This window comes from Herpailurus yagouaroundi, unplaced genomic scaffold (assembly GCF_014898765.1).
Source record: "Herpailurus yagouaroundi ecotype Mexico unplaced genomic scaffold, PumYag 195, whole genome shotgun sequence".
Lineage (NCBI taxonomy): Eukaryota > Metazoa > Chordata > Mammalia > Carnivora > Felidae > Herpailurus > Herpailurus yagouaroundi.
The window spans coordinates 16,676,447-16,693,678 of NW_024412426.1; the positions used below are offsets into that span (position 1 = coordinate 16,676,447).

General features: G+C 40.8%; 1 protein-coding gene across 4 annotated transcripts in view; it reads right to left on the reverse strand.

The window, feature by feature from the left end:
- PAPPA2 (pappalysin 2) overlaps positions 1 to 17,232 on the reverse strand; it is a 280,558-nt gene that overhangs the window by 158,205 nt on the left and 105,121 nt on the right. For 3 of the 4 annotated variants that reach the window (XM_040446705.1, XM_040446707.1, XM_040446704.1), the window contains exon 4: positions 15,373 to 15,518. In XM_040446705.1, the coding sequence (XP_040302639.1) occupies positions 15,373 to 15,518 (146 nt within the window). The remainder of the gene's footprint in view (positions 1 to 15,372; positions 15,519 to 17,232) is intronic. The other variant, XM_040446706.1, reaches the window with a different exon arrangement.

A 17,232-nucleotide genomic window follows, 5' to 3' on the forward strand; every position in this document is an offset into this window, starting at 1 on the left:
AAAAAAAAAAAGAAGAAGGAATGAGACCTGGGGGCGCCTGGGTGGCACAGTCGGTTAAGCATCCGACTTCAGCCAGGTCACGATCTCGCGGTCCGTGAGTTCGAGCCCCACGTCAGGCTCTGGGCTGATGGCTCAGAGCCTGGAGCCTGTTTCCGATTCTGTGTCTCCCTCTCTCTCTGCCCCTCCCCCGTTCATGCTCTGTCTCTCTCTGTCCCAAAAATAAATAAACGTTGAAAAAAAATTTTTTTAAGAAGGAATGAGACCTGATTAATAATAAATAAAAACAGAGTCCCTCAAATGACAAGCCCTTCCTGCCCTCTATTAGTTGGGTCTGACAACGGAGAGTCTGAGGAGCCGTGAATTCCCACCTGCTGGAGGAAACGTGTAATCCTTTTCCAGGAGCAACTTAATAGGAATAATAAAAAGATACTACCAAGTGCTACTTTCCAGTTCCTATTCTATGTTAATATTCACACAAAGCAGCAGCATCTTCTGATGCGCCTATCTGTGCCCCACACTTTCCTGCCTTTCCATTACTGACATGGGTCAGACTCTGAGTGGGTACCGGGGGGTCCTCACAGCACTTCCCAGAAGCCTCTCACACAAGATGGCCTTTGGAGTGACGTGGGCTCCTTCTTTGGCTGTGGACACTCACTGGAAATGTATCGATCCTTATCTTTGGGAATACTCCTTAAAAGCTCTCCAGGCTACTTCCTGATCTGTTTCATGGTAATATGAGAGTTCTTAACTCAAAGGGTTGTTACGGAGATTAAAACAGTGATGTGGATAAATAAGCATTTAGCTGATTTTCTGAAACAAAGTAACCCCAACTGTATTTTAGACCATTGGTCAATATTACTGTAGTTATATAAGGCAGCCTGGCCACACAGGCTTACCTGCCCCCACCTTTTGTTGGCTTCCTCCTAACCATCTTCATTCATCAAGAAACTGGGATGGCGTCTGACCACAAACAGAGCAGGCTTTCCAGAGTGAAAACTGCCATCGCCAGGCAAGGCAGACAAGCATCTCTCCACGCGAGAAGCTCTGATCTGCCCCTAGGCTGCTCACACTTTTTCCATGTTGTTCGGGTCCTGACATCCATGGGCACCCAGGAGACAGATGAGATTTGGACAGAGTTGTAAATAAACAAGTGCCCATTCAATTCACACACAACACACTGACATTCAAAAATTTTTTGCAATAACCTAAAATTAGTCCAATAGTGATTGTGTATGGAAAGGAAGTCTTGCAGATTGGACTGTTCCTTTTAATTACTCATAGACCTTGTTGGGAGGTCAGATTTACCCAAGACACCTTTCCTCTGCGTTTCCAATAATCTATTCCTTCCTACTTCCCTAGTTATACAGAATATAATTATCATTTCTTACACTCAAAACCACTGCTCAGTTTTGTTTCTCCTCAAATGAGGGATAAAATATGGTGATAGAATAGGGGGATGGGATTTCCTTCCCTACAACTGAATCCCTTTCTTTGTGTTCTCAGCTTCTTTAAAAATTGTTTTTAATGTTTATTTATTTTTGAGACAGAAAGAGAGAAAGAGAGTGTGCACACGCAAATGGGGGGGGGGGGCCACCGGGGGCCCGAGACAGAGGGAGACACAGAATCCGAAGCAGGCTCCAGGCTCTGAGCTGTCAGCACAGAGCCTCACGCGGGGCTCGAATTCACGAACTGTGAGATCATGACCTGAGTCAAAGTCCAACGTTTAACTGACTGAGCCACCCAGGCATCCCTGTGTTCTCAGCTTTTATTTGCTACATGGAAACAGGAAGTAGAAGAAAGACATGACAATATAGATTTTCAACAATATCTTGGTTCTTCAAACTTTACTCTAAGACACTATCAGACTCTAACTTCATTCACCTCCCCAACACTTGTTTTGAAAGGCTGCTTAGGAGATGACGACAAAACCCAGGAGTGCCCACTCAAGGGAAACTTTGAAGCGACAGTGTGAATGGAGGGCAACATTTTGGAAGTACTCACATTTTACCCCAGTGGCTCCTGGTCCCTTAGTCCACTGCCAATTCAAGAGGTCAGGCTCTTCTACATTCAGCCATTACCTCCCTAGGAGGTAGAATATGGAGTGAAAAGCAAAAAAAAAAAAAAAGGAAGCCCTTTTCTGTCTGTGAGATTTTCAAAGTGTATGCCATTTGGGCCCTGAGGAGATTCAGGGTTTAGCCAACATGGTAAGTGAACGAGGGTAGTGATCCTTGCCTCACATTACCAATGCCATCACCACCATCTTAGTCCGGAACAATTTTTTTTAACTAGCGGAGGAGAAAAGAGATAAAAGGGAAATAATGGGACTATACAGATGGTGGTGGGTCCAGATAAAGTGGACTGTATTCTATATTTCAAGACCCCAGTAAAAGGATTCAAAATAGGTGCATGGATCTGACAGCAGGGGGATCTTGCCTTATTCCAGTAACGGATTCCTGAGCAAGTGCCCTAGTTCTAGAGAAAACTGGCTAAGAGGGAAGAGGGACAGAGAACCTCCGCAGAGACCCCCTGAAGGTGGGGCCTTGTGATGGAAACAACAGTCATCTCATGTGACCAGCATCACCTGATAATTATTAAGGACAAAATGCATTCTTTCCCCTATGACCTTGGCATTTGTAAGCCATCTCTAAAGACAGACACAGCCTCAGGCAAAAAAAAAAAAAAAAAAAAAAAAGTTCAATTGACTAAGAGTAAATGTCTACTACCCAGCTAAGTAGGGGCTCAAAATAGAAATTAAGTTCAATTATAGAAGAATAAATAAAAGTTACATTTCTTGCATACATGAATGTATATATTGAGACTTGAAGTCAATCCATGCCAGCACCACTAACTTGTGCATAGAACATAACATGAAAGGGGCTCCCTGGATGTAGCAACTGGTGGCCATATGTGGCACAGCTGTTGCTTAATGGACTGACAGGGAAGCACAAATACATTCTTAGAAGACCTTTCAGCCTTGATTATAAGGGACAAGCTAAAACAATAAGACAGGGCTGTTGTGTGGTCCAGGGGAAGAAAAAAAGAGCAGTTGTTGACTAAAAGATGAAATCTCAGCAGTAGAGAGCCCAAGTCCCAAGGTGATGCTGCATTTCCAAGTTCCAACTGGCTTTTCTCGGCTTTGGCACAAGACCACCAGAGTGGCACATGGTAAAGAGAAGGATTCCCAAAGCTACTTCTATTAAAGAAGAAGAAGAAGAAGGAGGAGGAGGAGGAGGAGGAGGAAGAGGAGGAAGAGGAGAAAACTCAGGCAGTTTGAGTAAAGGACATGAGTTGAAATGACTTGAAAACAGTTCTGTAAAATTTTTAGGGCTGAATGTTATATGGTCATAAAACAAGGAGGTTGAGGGCTAGTCTGCAGGTGCTTCCATAATTACTTCCAGTTACTGGCTGAACCACAGTCCTCCAAACACACTCTCCACAACAAGGGACAAAGTTACCAAAGTATGCCTCGGGGTGGAGGAAAAAGCACTTCAGGGCAGGGCAAGGGAAGAAGTCGCGGAGGCAGATGGACAGACAAAGGGAGAGAAAGAAAGGGAGGTTAAAAAAAAAAAAGAGGTCATGGAAGCTAGAAAAAGAAGCAAGCTTTTAACAAAACCAGCCCAGAATCCATCCATCTCCAAATCTTGTATTGGCTTCTTAGTTTTACAGCTTGTGGTCTCCTTAGAAGGAAGTCCTTGTTCTGGGCAAGACTGAACCAAGACAGGGGCACCTGGGTGGCACAGTCAGTTAAGCGTCCAACTCTTGATTCTGGCTCCGGTCATGATCTCACAGTTTGTGAGTTTGAGCCCCACATCAGGCTCTGTGCTCATCAGCACAGATTGGGATTCTCTCTGTCTCTCTGCTCCTCCCCCTCTTGCTCTCTATCTCTCTCAAAATAAATAAAAATAAATTTAAAAAAAAGACTGAACCAAGACAAGAATGTGCAGAGGGTGAAGATTGTGCAGTCTGATTTCACTTTCTGTCCTCTTTTATAGTCTCTCAGCCCACTCCTATTTTCAAGTGTCAAGCACTCAGGGGTCTTTAGCCACCCCCACACCATGGGAGAAAAGTAATCTGATTCATAATAGCTGGAAGAGGTCATTACCCAGGCACTGGAGACAGTCTGTTAATCCTTTCCTTGCTTATGGATATGGTAGTATTACACACACACACACACACACACACACACACACACACACACACACACTCATACCAGAATTTTAGGCACCACAAAGTATGAATGGGGAAGATATTTTTAAAATTCATTTATTAATTTAGCATTTATTGAGTATCTGTTCTATGTCAGGCACTGTTCTGGACACGAAGGGTCCAATAATGACTAGGACATGTTTTAAAAAGAGGAGACCTTTCAAGTAGTCACAAAAAAGATGATTGTTTACTCCACCTACTTATAAATGCATGAACCTACCTTTGGAGCACCTCAATTTCAGGGCATGAAATTCATATCGTAGGTCAATTTTATCTAAAGACTTCAACATCCAAGAATGCTCCCAATGTTCAAAACCCCAAGGCACCCAGAATAATCCCATTTGCTGAATATCATCTTCTGACAATTAAATTATCTATAATAGCAGCCAGTTGGTAATTCCTAGGGACGGTCCTCATCTTGTTTCCGTCATGTAGCCCCGTCTCGTGAATGATTCTAGAATCCCTCATATTTACTTGAGCTCTCCAGTTTAGGTCTCTCGTTTATTCTCTGTCTCCAGGGAAAATCATCCCGCTTTGGCACCGTAAAGAGAGGAGCAGCGGACTGGGGACAAGATCTGTTCCACTCTGGCCTGGCCAGACTACTTGCACCAGCGTGCTCCTCGTTACCTCCTGTAGACTCTTCGGCCCATCCCACTCTGCTGTCGGCCCCTGCACTCCACAGAAGCAGTCTGGCCGAGATTTCCAGACTGCCACGTGTCAAATCCATGGCTGTTTCTCAGCACCTGCCACCTCACCCACACGGTGCATGAATGTGTCACAACTGATGTAACACACTAATCTCAGGGTCCAACACTTTGGTTGGGAGCGTGCTGAGGTTTGCCCTGGGGACTCCTAAGTTCTGGCTGGGGGAGAGATACCGCACCTCTGAGCAAGTTTCTGCTGCTTTCACCTTCCCCTGCCCCCCATGGTGCTGTTACTTTGCCTTTCCCCAGATAGCTGCCACATCTGCATGACCTTGGTTTTTGCTGTTGTTTAGTTTTGTCACATTTTTTTTAATGGTAATTTATTTTTAAGAGAGAGAGAGAGAGAGACAGAGAGAGAGACAGAGTGCAAGAGGGGGATGGGACAGAGAAAGAGAGGGGGACACAGAATCTGAAGCAGGCTCCAGGCTCTGAGCTGTCAGCACAGAGCCGAATGCGGGGCTCAAACTCACAACCGTGAGATCATGACCTGAGCCGAAGTCAGATGCTTAACAGACTGAGCCACCCAGGCGCCCCTGCATCACCTTGTGCCAGCTCTGGCTCTCTCCTCCAGTCCACTGGGTCCCAGAGGAGCCAATACCTTTCCCGGGCACCAAAAATCTCCAGGTTGAAGGTGAGGTGGTAGACTGAGGCCACAAGTAGAAAGGGTAATCACAGACACGTGGTATTCGGAGCATCTACTACTCTTGCTGCTGCTACTAATGGAGCTAACAGTTACTGAGGCCCTACTATGTGCCAGGTTCTCTTCCATGTGCTTATCATCCCCATTTTATACTTAGGAAAGGAAGGCTCAGAGAAGTGACTTGCTCAAGATTCCATTTGTTCTTATCGAAGGGAGGCCATAGCCCACTCTATTATTCAAAGACTTTTTTCTACATGACCTGAAGACCCGATAGATTTAAACCCTCATCAGGAGCCAGGTTCAAGTTCCCTCCCACTCAGTTCTGGGGTCCCCTGGACACTGGGGCATGTTGCTAGTGATCTGATCAGGATTTCAGAGTGTTCTTTGGCCGTACGGGCACCACCTAGAACAATTAGAAAGATGACTGGCCCAGAAAACTCTGAAGTGTCTAACTTCTGTGCCAGAGAACGACAGAGTCTCCTCTCTAAACTGGCCAAAATGACTTGTACTGACTTCATTTCTCTGCAGCAGCTGCATCTGTGGCCCACACGGGACTTTCTCAAAGCTCTGTCTTTAGGTAGCTGGTATAGGCCTGAATCCAGCTCCTCCTCTTGCTTCTGTGAAAGTCCCTTCATAGTCAGATTGCAGAGACCCCCAAACTCAACATATCCAAACCAAACCAGCTCCCCATGTGCTCCTTCTCTTCCTGTATTTTCTACCTTGGCACCACTATGCACTCAGTCAATCAAACAGAGTTCCTTTTTTTCCCATCTATTTATGTTAACAAGTTTCTCAGCACTCAGAGCTATCAAAGAAAACAAAAGGCAACGTATAACTGGTGCTGAATCTTGTTGCCCTGTAGCAATAACTACTATTCATCCACAGAGACAAGAACTAATTTGAGGAAGAAAAGCCACATTTTCCTCATTAAAATAGGCATTTCTCTTTTTGTTTGCTAGTTATTAATCAACATTTGAAAACAGTGTTTTGATCAATTTTGGGCAAGTAATCATTTCAAAAGATGACTCACTGAGAAGAAATCTTTTGACACTTTATAACTTATGATCAGTATCAGTATAACTTATATCCTGTTTGTGTTACTGCACTACAGTTCTGCTGATGTTACTGCTGGAAGACAATGGGTAAAGGGTACGTAGAATCTTTTGGTACCGTATTTTAGAACATATGTGGACATGCAATTATATCAAAATGAAAAGTTTAATTGAAACATTATCACAAAAGAGTTGTTTTATTTATTTAAAATATGTTTTTGGGGGCTCCTGGGTGGCTCCGTCGGTTAAGTGTCTGACTTCAGCTCAGGTCATGATCTCACGTTCCGTGAGTTCAAGCCCCGCGTCGAGCTCTGTGCTGACAGCTCAGAGCTTCGAGCCGGCTCAGATTCTGTGTCTCCCTCTCTTTCTCTGTCCCATCCCCCATCCTTGCACTGTCTCTCTCACCGTCAAAAATAAACATAATAAAAATAAATAAAATAAAATATGTTTTTGGCAGAGAAACAGATGACTCACTAAAGACTTTTAAAAACATGTTTATGCTACGTTAGTGTGAAGTTCTACAGGAGAAATGGAACGGAAACACAAATTCAAAGAGAAAAAAAGTACAATGAATAACTTGCCAGTGTTAAAAAAAAAGTGCATGGCCATGAATTTGTGAATGATGGTGATTATCAAATCATTATGTGACCAAAGATTCATTTAGGAGAGTACATTTAAATTTTATTTTAAAACGTCAATAATTTAAAATGATATGGCAGGAATTATTTTCTTTGCCGCTATTTAAGCTTCTAATTATATTTTTAGATGTTGCTTTTAGAGAGCAGAAGTAAGTTTGGAAGGCACTGCTCTAGCCATCCCAAGTACATTCCACTCCTCAGCACGCCCAGGTTTTGAACGGCCTGAACCTTGGTGTCCCTCAGCTCCTTTAGCCCGGAATTCGGTCTCATGGTCTGCCAAGCCAACTATGGCTCCTCTTTCAACTGTCCTCTCAAGCCTCCACCCCTCCGGGAGTTCTTCCCTGATGCTCTGAGCACAGTTAGGCACTTTCTCTCCCTGTTCCTACCTGACCTCACGTTAGGTGCCATCCCACCGTAGCGGAAGTGTGTTATTTGTATGTCTGCCTCGCAGTTACGCAGCGCAAACCTTCAGGGTGAACTCATTTTATTGTTGTAACTCTAAGTATTGCCACAGACCGATTCGACAGCTTTTCTTTGAATAAATGATTACGAGAACGGTATGGCCAGCTTACAAAAGGGCTGGTTTACCGTAAATTTAAGTCTCCTGCCTTTGAAGATACACTTTCGGTTCAAGTGCTGTGTACTAAGGCTAAAGATGTCCAAACTACCGAACGTTAGAGCTCAAGGGGATCTCATTCATTTATTTATTTATTAAAGAATGCTACCTTGCATTACCACAGTCTTAAAAAGCACAAAATTTTGCTAGAAGTCAGAAAGGCTGTGGATGGAAAAGCACAAGCATGCAGTACATCGGTCTTTGTGCATACCGACTTAAGGCGTTGGTAGTCAGAAACTAGATTCAGTCTTCACAACTCTCAGGCTAGTGTACTTATCTGCCGACCCTCAAAATGCAGGGTTCTTGAATGTTGACACAAACAGACAATCTTAATCTTGAGTCTTGGAAAGACCGTATTTAGAAAATCCTAATGTCTTCCTCTATCACGTTATGCTACACCTGCTCTACCCCTGAGTCATGTCAATATGGTTCCTTTGTTCAGTCACAGTTATGACCGAACCAGAAATAAATAAGAACGTGAGCAACTTCTATTGAACCAGACCTTTCAGCTGTTCAGTCTAGTCTTCTACTTTTGAAAAGCACATTCAGGAACATGTTATAGGAGAACAGTTATTCCTCAGGGGGCTAAGAATAAAATATAAATATGTCTAGCTTCTTTTGCAATTCGTTATGAGCCAGTGACTCATGAGACAATTTCATCTCTTCTTGAAACCACTTAAATTTCATACCTTCACTCACTTATTCACTCATCCCTTCATTCAGTGAGCCTTTGCAGAGCTCAGAGAGGTCACAGAACTTACTCGGATTTCACCAGTTGTTACGATCACTTGTGTGTGTGTGTGTGTGTCTTGCGGTTCTTTGCAATTTTATCACATGTATACCTTGAACTACCGCTGCATTCAAGACACTGAACCATTCCATCACCATTAAGAATCTCTCCTGCTATCCTTCATGTCACACCCATCCTACGTCCCTCTCCCCACACCCCCATCCCAGCCCCTGGCAACCACTAACTTGTTATTTCTATAATTTCCTCATTTTGAGGCCACTACATAGAATTTTGAGAATGCCACCTAAATCATACAGCATGTAACTTGTGAGATTGTTTTTCATTCAGCATAAGATCCTTGAGATGCATCTAAGTTGTTGTATGTGTTCACGCTTTTTTCCTTTTTTAAACGTTTTTATTTTTTGAGAGAGAGAGAGAGAGACAGACCGTGAGTGGGGGAGGGGCAGAGAGAGAGGGAGACCCAGCATCCAAAGCAGGCTCCAGGCTCCGAGCTGCCAGCACAGAGCCCAACACGGGGCTTGAACCCACGAACCGTGAGATCATGACCTGAGCCAAAGTCAGCCGCTTAACCAACTGAGTCACCCAGGTGCCTCCCCACTCTGTTCCTTTTTAGTGCTGGGTAGTATTCCATTGTGTGGACGTACCACACTTCGCTCAGGCAGTTAGCATGGAAGGACATGTTTGTCTTCTCCAGTTCTTAGGCTCTTACAAATAAAGGTGCCATGAAGACTGATGTACAGGTTTTTGAGTGGACGTATGTTTTGATTTATCAGGGATCAATGTCCAAGAGTCCATCTGCTGGATCATGGGGTAAGTATAGGTTTAGTTTTATAAGAAATTGCCAAAGTACTCTCCAGAGTGGCCGTGCCATTTTACTTTCCCACCAGCAATGTATGAGAGGTCTGGCTTCTCTGCATCCCCACCAGCATTTAGTATTATCACTGTTCTTTATTTTAGCTCTTCTAAAAAGTGTGTTATGATACCTCACTATGGTCTTAATTTGCATTTCCCTAATGGCTAATAATTCTGAACATCTGTCCATGTGCTTATTTTCTCGGTAAAATGTCTGTTCATGTCTTTGCCCATTTTCTTTTTTTTTCATGTTTATTTATTTATTTTATGAGAGAGAGAGGGGGAGGGAGGGAGGGAGAGGGGGAGGGGGAGGGAGGAGCAGAGAGACAGGAAGAGAGAGAACTCCAAGCAGGCCCCCACCCCCACCCCACTGTCAGCACAGAGCCTGACATGGGGCTCAGTCCCACAAACCATGAGATCATGACCTGAGCTGAAATCAAGAGTTGGACACTTAACTGACTGAGCCACCCAGGTGCCCTGAATGTCTCTGCCCATTTTCTAACTGGAATATCTTACTAGTGAATTTTGAAATTCTTTATATATCCTAGATACAGATCTTTTAGGAGATGTGTGGTCTTCAAATATTGCCTCCAAGTCTGCCATTTCTTTGTTCATCTTAACAAAGTGTTTCTCAGAGAAAATGTTTTAAGTCCAATTTATCAGTTTTTATTATTAGGGACCATGCTTTGAGTGGATATATAAGCACTCTTCATCTAGCCCTGACCTGAAGATTTTCTCTTATGTTTTCTTTTAAAAGCTCTATAGGTTTGTTTTTTATATTTAAATCTCTGATCTACGTTGAGTTAATTTTTTACAAGGTGTGAGATTCATATTGAAATTCAATTTTTTTTGGCCCATGAATGCCCAATTGCTGTAACGTTATTTGCTGAAAATACCTATTGGCCATTGATGTCTGTAGCATATATAAAAATACTGCCTCTTTCATTTCTCATAGTGGCAATATATTCTTTCTCTCTCGTGTTTTATTTTTTGGTCGGTTTTTCTTGGCCCCTCCCCTAAAAAACTTAACTTTTTTCTAAGTAATGTTTACTTTCTATTTCTTCTCTTTTTCATTATTCTTTTTATTACTTCCTCTGTCTTCATTTTTTATTTAATATGTTATTCTTTGCTCGTTTCTTGAGATGGATAGTTTCGATTTTTCCTTTTCTAATATATAAAGCTACAGATTTCACTCTACTTACAGCTTCTTGTATATACCACAAGTTTTGATACGCCCTATTGTCATAATCATTTTAAAATATGTTCCTATTTCCCTTACAATTTATTCTTTGAACCATGAGGTAATTAGAAGTTTATTACATAGTTTCCAAATATTTGGAGACTTTCTAGTTTTTTGTTGTTTTTTTTTTTTTTGTTATTGACTTCTAGCTTCTTTCCAGTGATATGAGATAGCAAAGACTTCCTGATGGCAATTCTCTGTAATTTACTTTTTGGCCCTTGGTAAATTTTCCATGACACATGAGAACCGTATATTCTTCACTGTTTAAATACACTTTCCTAATTTTGTTAACTAAGTCATTTATTAATCATTTTTCAAATATTCTAGACCTCTACTAGATATTTATTTACTTACTATTTTCTGAGAAAATTGTTTTTAAAACACCAACTATGATTTTGGATCTGTCTATTTTCTTTTGCTTTTTGTCAAATTTTGCTTTACATATTTTTGGGCGTGTTATTGGATGTACAAATTTATCACAGTTATATTTTCTAATTGAATTTACTTTTTCATCATTATAAAATATTCCTACTTATCTCTAGTAATATGTACTACCTTAAAGTTTACTTTATCTGGTATAAGAAAGCTATACTGACTTTCTTTGGACTAGTATCTTCTTTATATATATATTCTCATCCTTATACTTTCAGTCTTTTTGTGTTCTCATGTTTAAGAAATGTCTCTTACAAGCACCACATGGTTGGGTTTTGTTTTCAATCTGACAATTTTTTGACTTTAAAATGGTATGTTTACAGGGGCCTGGGCGGCTCAGTCGGTTGAACACACTACTCTTGATTTCTGCTCAGGTCGTGATCTCATGGTCGTGAGATCGAGTCCCACGTCGGCTCCACACTGAGCACGGAGGCTGCTTAAGAGACTCCCTCTCCCTCTGTCCCTCCCCCACTCGTGCTTCCTCTCTCTCCCTCTCTCTCTCACTCAATAAATTTTTAAAAAATTAAAACATATGGGTATCTCAAAACATTTCATGGGACATCTTATTTAAAAAAATGATATGTTTTTTCCATTTGCATTCAACATTACTAATACATTAGGTCTTAATCAATATCTTACTTTTTGTTTCTATTTATTCTGTTATTTATTCCTATTTTCTCTCCTTTTGTTGCCTTTTCTGGGTCAATTCACGTCTTGCTGGTTTAACTTGTAAAAGACTATTTGTCTTTTAATGGTCACCCTAAAGGCAACAACATGCATTTTTTACTTATTACTGTCTAAAATTACTAAAATCAGTATTTTTCTAGATACAGGCAAGGAAAGCACCTTAAGTTCTTTAACTTCATTTATTTTCTGTCTTTTGTGTGGTTGTTGTTATCTTTTGATTCTACCCATATTTTAAACCAAAAACACATTTTTATTATTACTTTTAATATTTGTATCCTTTCTAATATCATTCATTCCACTTTATATGTCTCTACTTCCCATCTGGGGTCATTTTCTTTCTGCTTGCATAGTTTTCTCTAGTATTATTTTACTGCTGATATTAAATCATCTCAGTTTTTATCTGTCTGAATATATTTTAAATTTTTCTTCATTTCAAAAGATATTTTTGCTGAATACAGTATTCTAAGTTGACAGTTGTTTTCTTTTAGCATCTAAGAAATTATATCTGCTCTCTGATGACTCCCATAGTATCTGTTGAAAAGTCAGCATATGAATCTCACTGTTTCTCCTTTTAAAGTAATGTACCTTTTTTCTCTAGCTACTTCTGAGGGTTTTTTTTTTTTTTTTCTCTGTTTTTGGTTGTTTTGGTCTGTTTTGTTTTGCTGTAATGGATCTAGTTGTTATTTTCCTTCTATTTCATCCTTCTTGGGGTTTGTAAAACATTTTGAATCTGTGGTTTGATAACTTCTGTCACTTTACAAAAGTCTCAGCCATTATCTCCTTGGTATTTTTTTGACCCGATAGCTTTCTTTTTCTTCCAGATCTCCAATTTACATTAGAAAATTTCCATCAGGTCTCACATGTCTCAAGTTATTTTCTATATTTTTCCAACACTTTTTCCCCCTGAGCTTCAGTATGAATGTTTTCTACAATTTTCTAGTTCTTTTATTCTCTCCCTTACTCACAAACCTATTAATTTCCTAATTTCAATCTATATCTTTTGTTCTAAAATTTCCACTTAATTCATTATTATTAATTCCAGTTCTCTGAATATACTCTCCATTTTAAATACATTTTTAACATATTAATATAATTATCTTAAAGCCAATATCCAATAACTCCAGTATTTGGGTAATCTGTGAGTCTGTATTTATTAACAATTGCTTATTTACCATCATTTGGTCCTGTCTCTTGGCATAACTGATAATTTTTTATTGATTGCTGGATACTGTGCATAACAACTTGTAGAAGCTCTTCATTATGCTGTCTTCCTCTAGAGTATATTCAATTTTCTTTTGCTAGGCATTTAAATATAAGCAAATGACTTTCTTTCACGCAGAGATTTAAGAGTGTTCCAGGCTGGATTTTAAGCTTTGTATTATATGGGCTCTTTCTGTCACTCAGGGCCCCTCCTCTTTGACAGGGAGGGTCTCAGCTCCAATTTTTTCTCCCCTCTACTATGAGACTCCTGAAACCATTGTTTGGTTTTTTAATCTCTTAGAAGTTATTTTATATTTATTTTCTTGGCCACTAGCCCTAAGAATGCATGGGTTAGTAGTTAGCAGATATATTAAAAAAAAAATTCTGAGCAGAACATCAGGCTCTTTTTTGGGATTTCCATTTCTATGGGAGTCTCGGATGACTTAGAAGGCCTGACCTCCAATTTTTGTCTCCCCAGTAGTGAGATTTCATCAGGCTCCAGCTGCTCTCTGCTCTGCCTCTATTCCTTTCACTGAGAATTTGGCAATTTCCCTGAATGGAAAAAAACAACTGAGTTACATACAGATCTCACTTTAATGCATTTTCTTCTCACTGGGATTGGGCCTTCATCCTTGTTGTCTCGGCTGTTGTCTGATGTCTTCAAATAACTTTTTTCTTATTTTATCCATTTTTATAGTTAAATGAATCTTGTCAATGGCTCAGCTCCAATAAAGTTAGAAAACATTCGGTGGTCTGCTCCCAGTCCAGTGATTCTTATCAGGAGTCCAAGACTTGTCTCCATAATGGCCAGACAGATCACTTCTAAAGGTTTTTAAACACATAGGTTCAGTTCCCAGTGATAGATCTGGGAATCATGAAAACTACTGCCAGGTAAACCTTGCCGTCAGGACCCTCTCACATATACACCAAAAACGTTAAACATTGGCAAATCAGGTGTGCACTAACTTGGGGATACTTTTTTTTTGCAGTGTTGCATGTTCCTCTGAACTCACTATTATTAAATGCATTATTGGAATATGACCTTCTGGCTTACCATGAAGGCTAGAATGACACATTTGCTTTCATCTAGAAAGCACTAACCCCACAAGTTTCTGATTTCTCATGTACCCTGAGCTGCAAATATAACATTTAGTGGTACAAGGATTGCAGAGCCCTAAAACTGTATCGGATACCATAGAGTCAATGAAACCCAGCATACTAACGCAGCATTCAGTTTGGACCACCCCATGTTTAATTTTTTATGGTCTCCTCCTTTGCTTGAGATATGTACCCCTTCTAGATGTTGACCTGATTCACTCCAGAGATCTTCACTTTCTGGTTTCCCCCTGAGCAGCAAACAATATTTTTTCATCTATTGCTAACCTACTTCTCGTCTTCCACCTTCCCCAATCCACAATACTAGCTGTCCTTTGACAACTTGCTCATATTTTCTTTAATTATCAATTCAACCTGTTTTGGACTCTACTTCACAATGACCCAATCATACATGGATTTCACATCTACGGCATTATGTGATCTTCCTTCAATTTATTTCTCTCTGCCTCATAAATGATTACTAAGAAGATTAACTTCACATAACCTATTTCAAGTCATTTATAAAATGGTTTCTAGTCTCTACAGTCATTCTCTTTCCAACATGAAAGATTCCTCCCAGTTATGGTAATGCAGTTTTAAAATAAATTTTGGTAGAATCCCACTCAAGACTCTACATATAAATTTTATTGGGTAATTCCTTTTTAGCCACATTAACTGATTTAATGACTTATTGACTGATCAGTAAGATTTCCTTCATAACAATGATAACACATTGTAACAGGAATTATATTTCTTAAGAATGCAGAGGTTCAAGTGTTAAGGTGTCACCCTTTTCCTAGGTAAGCAGGCAAGTCCCACCAGCCTGAATTTCCCAAGATATCCTCAGGCCCCCGATCCTGGATCCGTGGATCCCGAGGACCCATAGGCACAGCACGCCAGCCTTCCTGCACAGTGATGACTGCAAACCAGGTTTTACAGTCCAGCCAACCTCTTTGCTAATTTCCTCCTCAAGGCTCTCCAAGATGTAAAACGGATCTTATTACACATCAGCAACTTATTTACCTAGAGATCATATATTTGTCTAGAACATCCTGAGTGTTTGCCACTGTTTGCTCTAATACCTCTTTCTTATCTGTATTAAACATTTTGACAGCTTCTCCCAAAAGCCATCCTCAGCCCAAGGCAGTGAATTCACGGAGTGAATGTATTTTTCTCTTTATTTCTTTTTTCCTCACACGCCCTTCGCATAGTCCCTTGGGGCCCCCTTAAGTTTTCTGCCATATCTGGTCTTCACTTACCCAGGTGACTGATGGCTTCCTTGTCCCAAGGCCAGGTGGCAGCGCCTGCAAGGTCTTCCCGCACGGAGCTGGCAAAGTAGACATTGAGGAAGTGAGTACTGTTGAGCTGCAGTGCCTCCTTCAGCTCCTTCACACTCATGTATGCCCTGGACAGCACGCAAGAGGAGAGCACGTCACGCTGAGGATCAGTACATAGAAAACAGCAGAGCCAGACCAAATCAGACTCTGACACTCCCAGCCAGCATTGCCCTCTGGAGGGGCAGAGGGGCAGAGACCAGGCTGTCATGAAGATCACAAAAAAAGGCACTGACACACATTTGGCAGATTTACTCCACGATAAATAACGTGGAGTTATTTTATTATTAGCACGGTATTTTTAGCACTATATTATTTATATGAATATTCGGTGTTTGATGTCATACTCCATTCCCACTCTACATCTAGGTTATTTTTTCAAGATAAATCTAATGATAGTCCTAATTATTTGCCCAGAGGATTAACCCCAGGCCATGGTGAAGTTCCAACTCTCAGTTCCTGGTTCCTTCTGCCACACTGCATGAATGTTATTATGATCAGAGGACCAACTGAATCTCTGTTTCAGTATATGGTGACTTTGGGCCTTATTTAAAAAAATAAAAAAACATAATGGTGACTAGGAAACATAAAGTAAAAAGAGAAAAAAGAAAAGATGAGTTATGGGTAGGAAAAGATATCACAAAGTAACTGCAAAGAATGTTAATTGTGTATGTATTTTTCTTTCTAGTCCCTTAATCTGTAGACACGACTCCAACTCCGACTACCTTATGCTACCTAACAAATATCTTTTCTGGTGGCCTTCAAAGCACTAGGCAATATCATGTTTGCACTTATGCACAGAATTAAAGGTCTACTAAAAACACATGCCGTACGGCCCATAAAAAAGGGAAACAAGCATGCTGTCCCTTTATGAGCTCATACATAGCCAAAGACCTTCATCTTCCTCGCATCAGTGAAACTTTAAACTTACCATAAGCAAACAGACTCACTCAACAGTCTCACTGAAGAGCTATTTTAAGAACAAGCAACTAAAGCAGAGCTCAGTGGCCCTTTGGATCCACTGGATGCTTCCCGTAGTGATCATGGTCTGCCACTCAAAAAGGGGAATGTCCCTATCACAGCTTGAACTGGGCAGACAGCTCCCTCAACATTAGTTGGAAATTTCCTTCACAGATCATGCTTCATTGCTGCCATTCTGCTAGACCAGCTGAAATCCAGAAGCTCATGTTAGGACAGCGTGACCCTTCTTCTCTTCCTTGCTCTGCCTCCCAACCACACTGTTGATGCAATCTATTTAATCCACATGTAGGCTATACTGGCAGGGAGTACCCAAGAAATAGAGATCCCAAAGAAGACTGTTTCTGTGTTCTTTGGAACAGAACCAAAAAAAGGGGAATAAAAGTTAAGAAACAAAAAAGAGTTTGCTTTCGAACCACAGATACTTGGGAGAAAACAGATTTAAAAAATACTTTTTCATATTGACTTTATAATATCTTGGAAAAATAGTTCTAAGCCCCAAGAAATCATCCAAGTTCCATGAGGTGATGTCACATGTGATCAGAGGGATATTCCTTCTGCTGCTTTCCTGGAGACACAATGTTTTTTGGACTGTCGCCTGCTTTTCCCTGGATGTTAGTCACATTCTCTTTCCCTTTCTCCTTTGTGAAAAATAATGACAATTTCCTGTATTGACAAATTGATGGTTTGGAGCTATGATGACATCAAACAATTCTTCAACATGGAGAAGCAGGGCCAGAAGAAAGGAGCAGAGAGAGCATGAATGGGGAGAGAGAAGGGAAGGGAAGGGAAGGGAAGGGAAGGGAA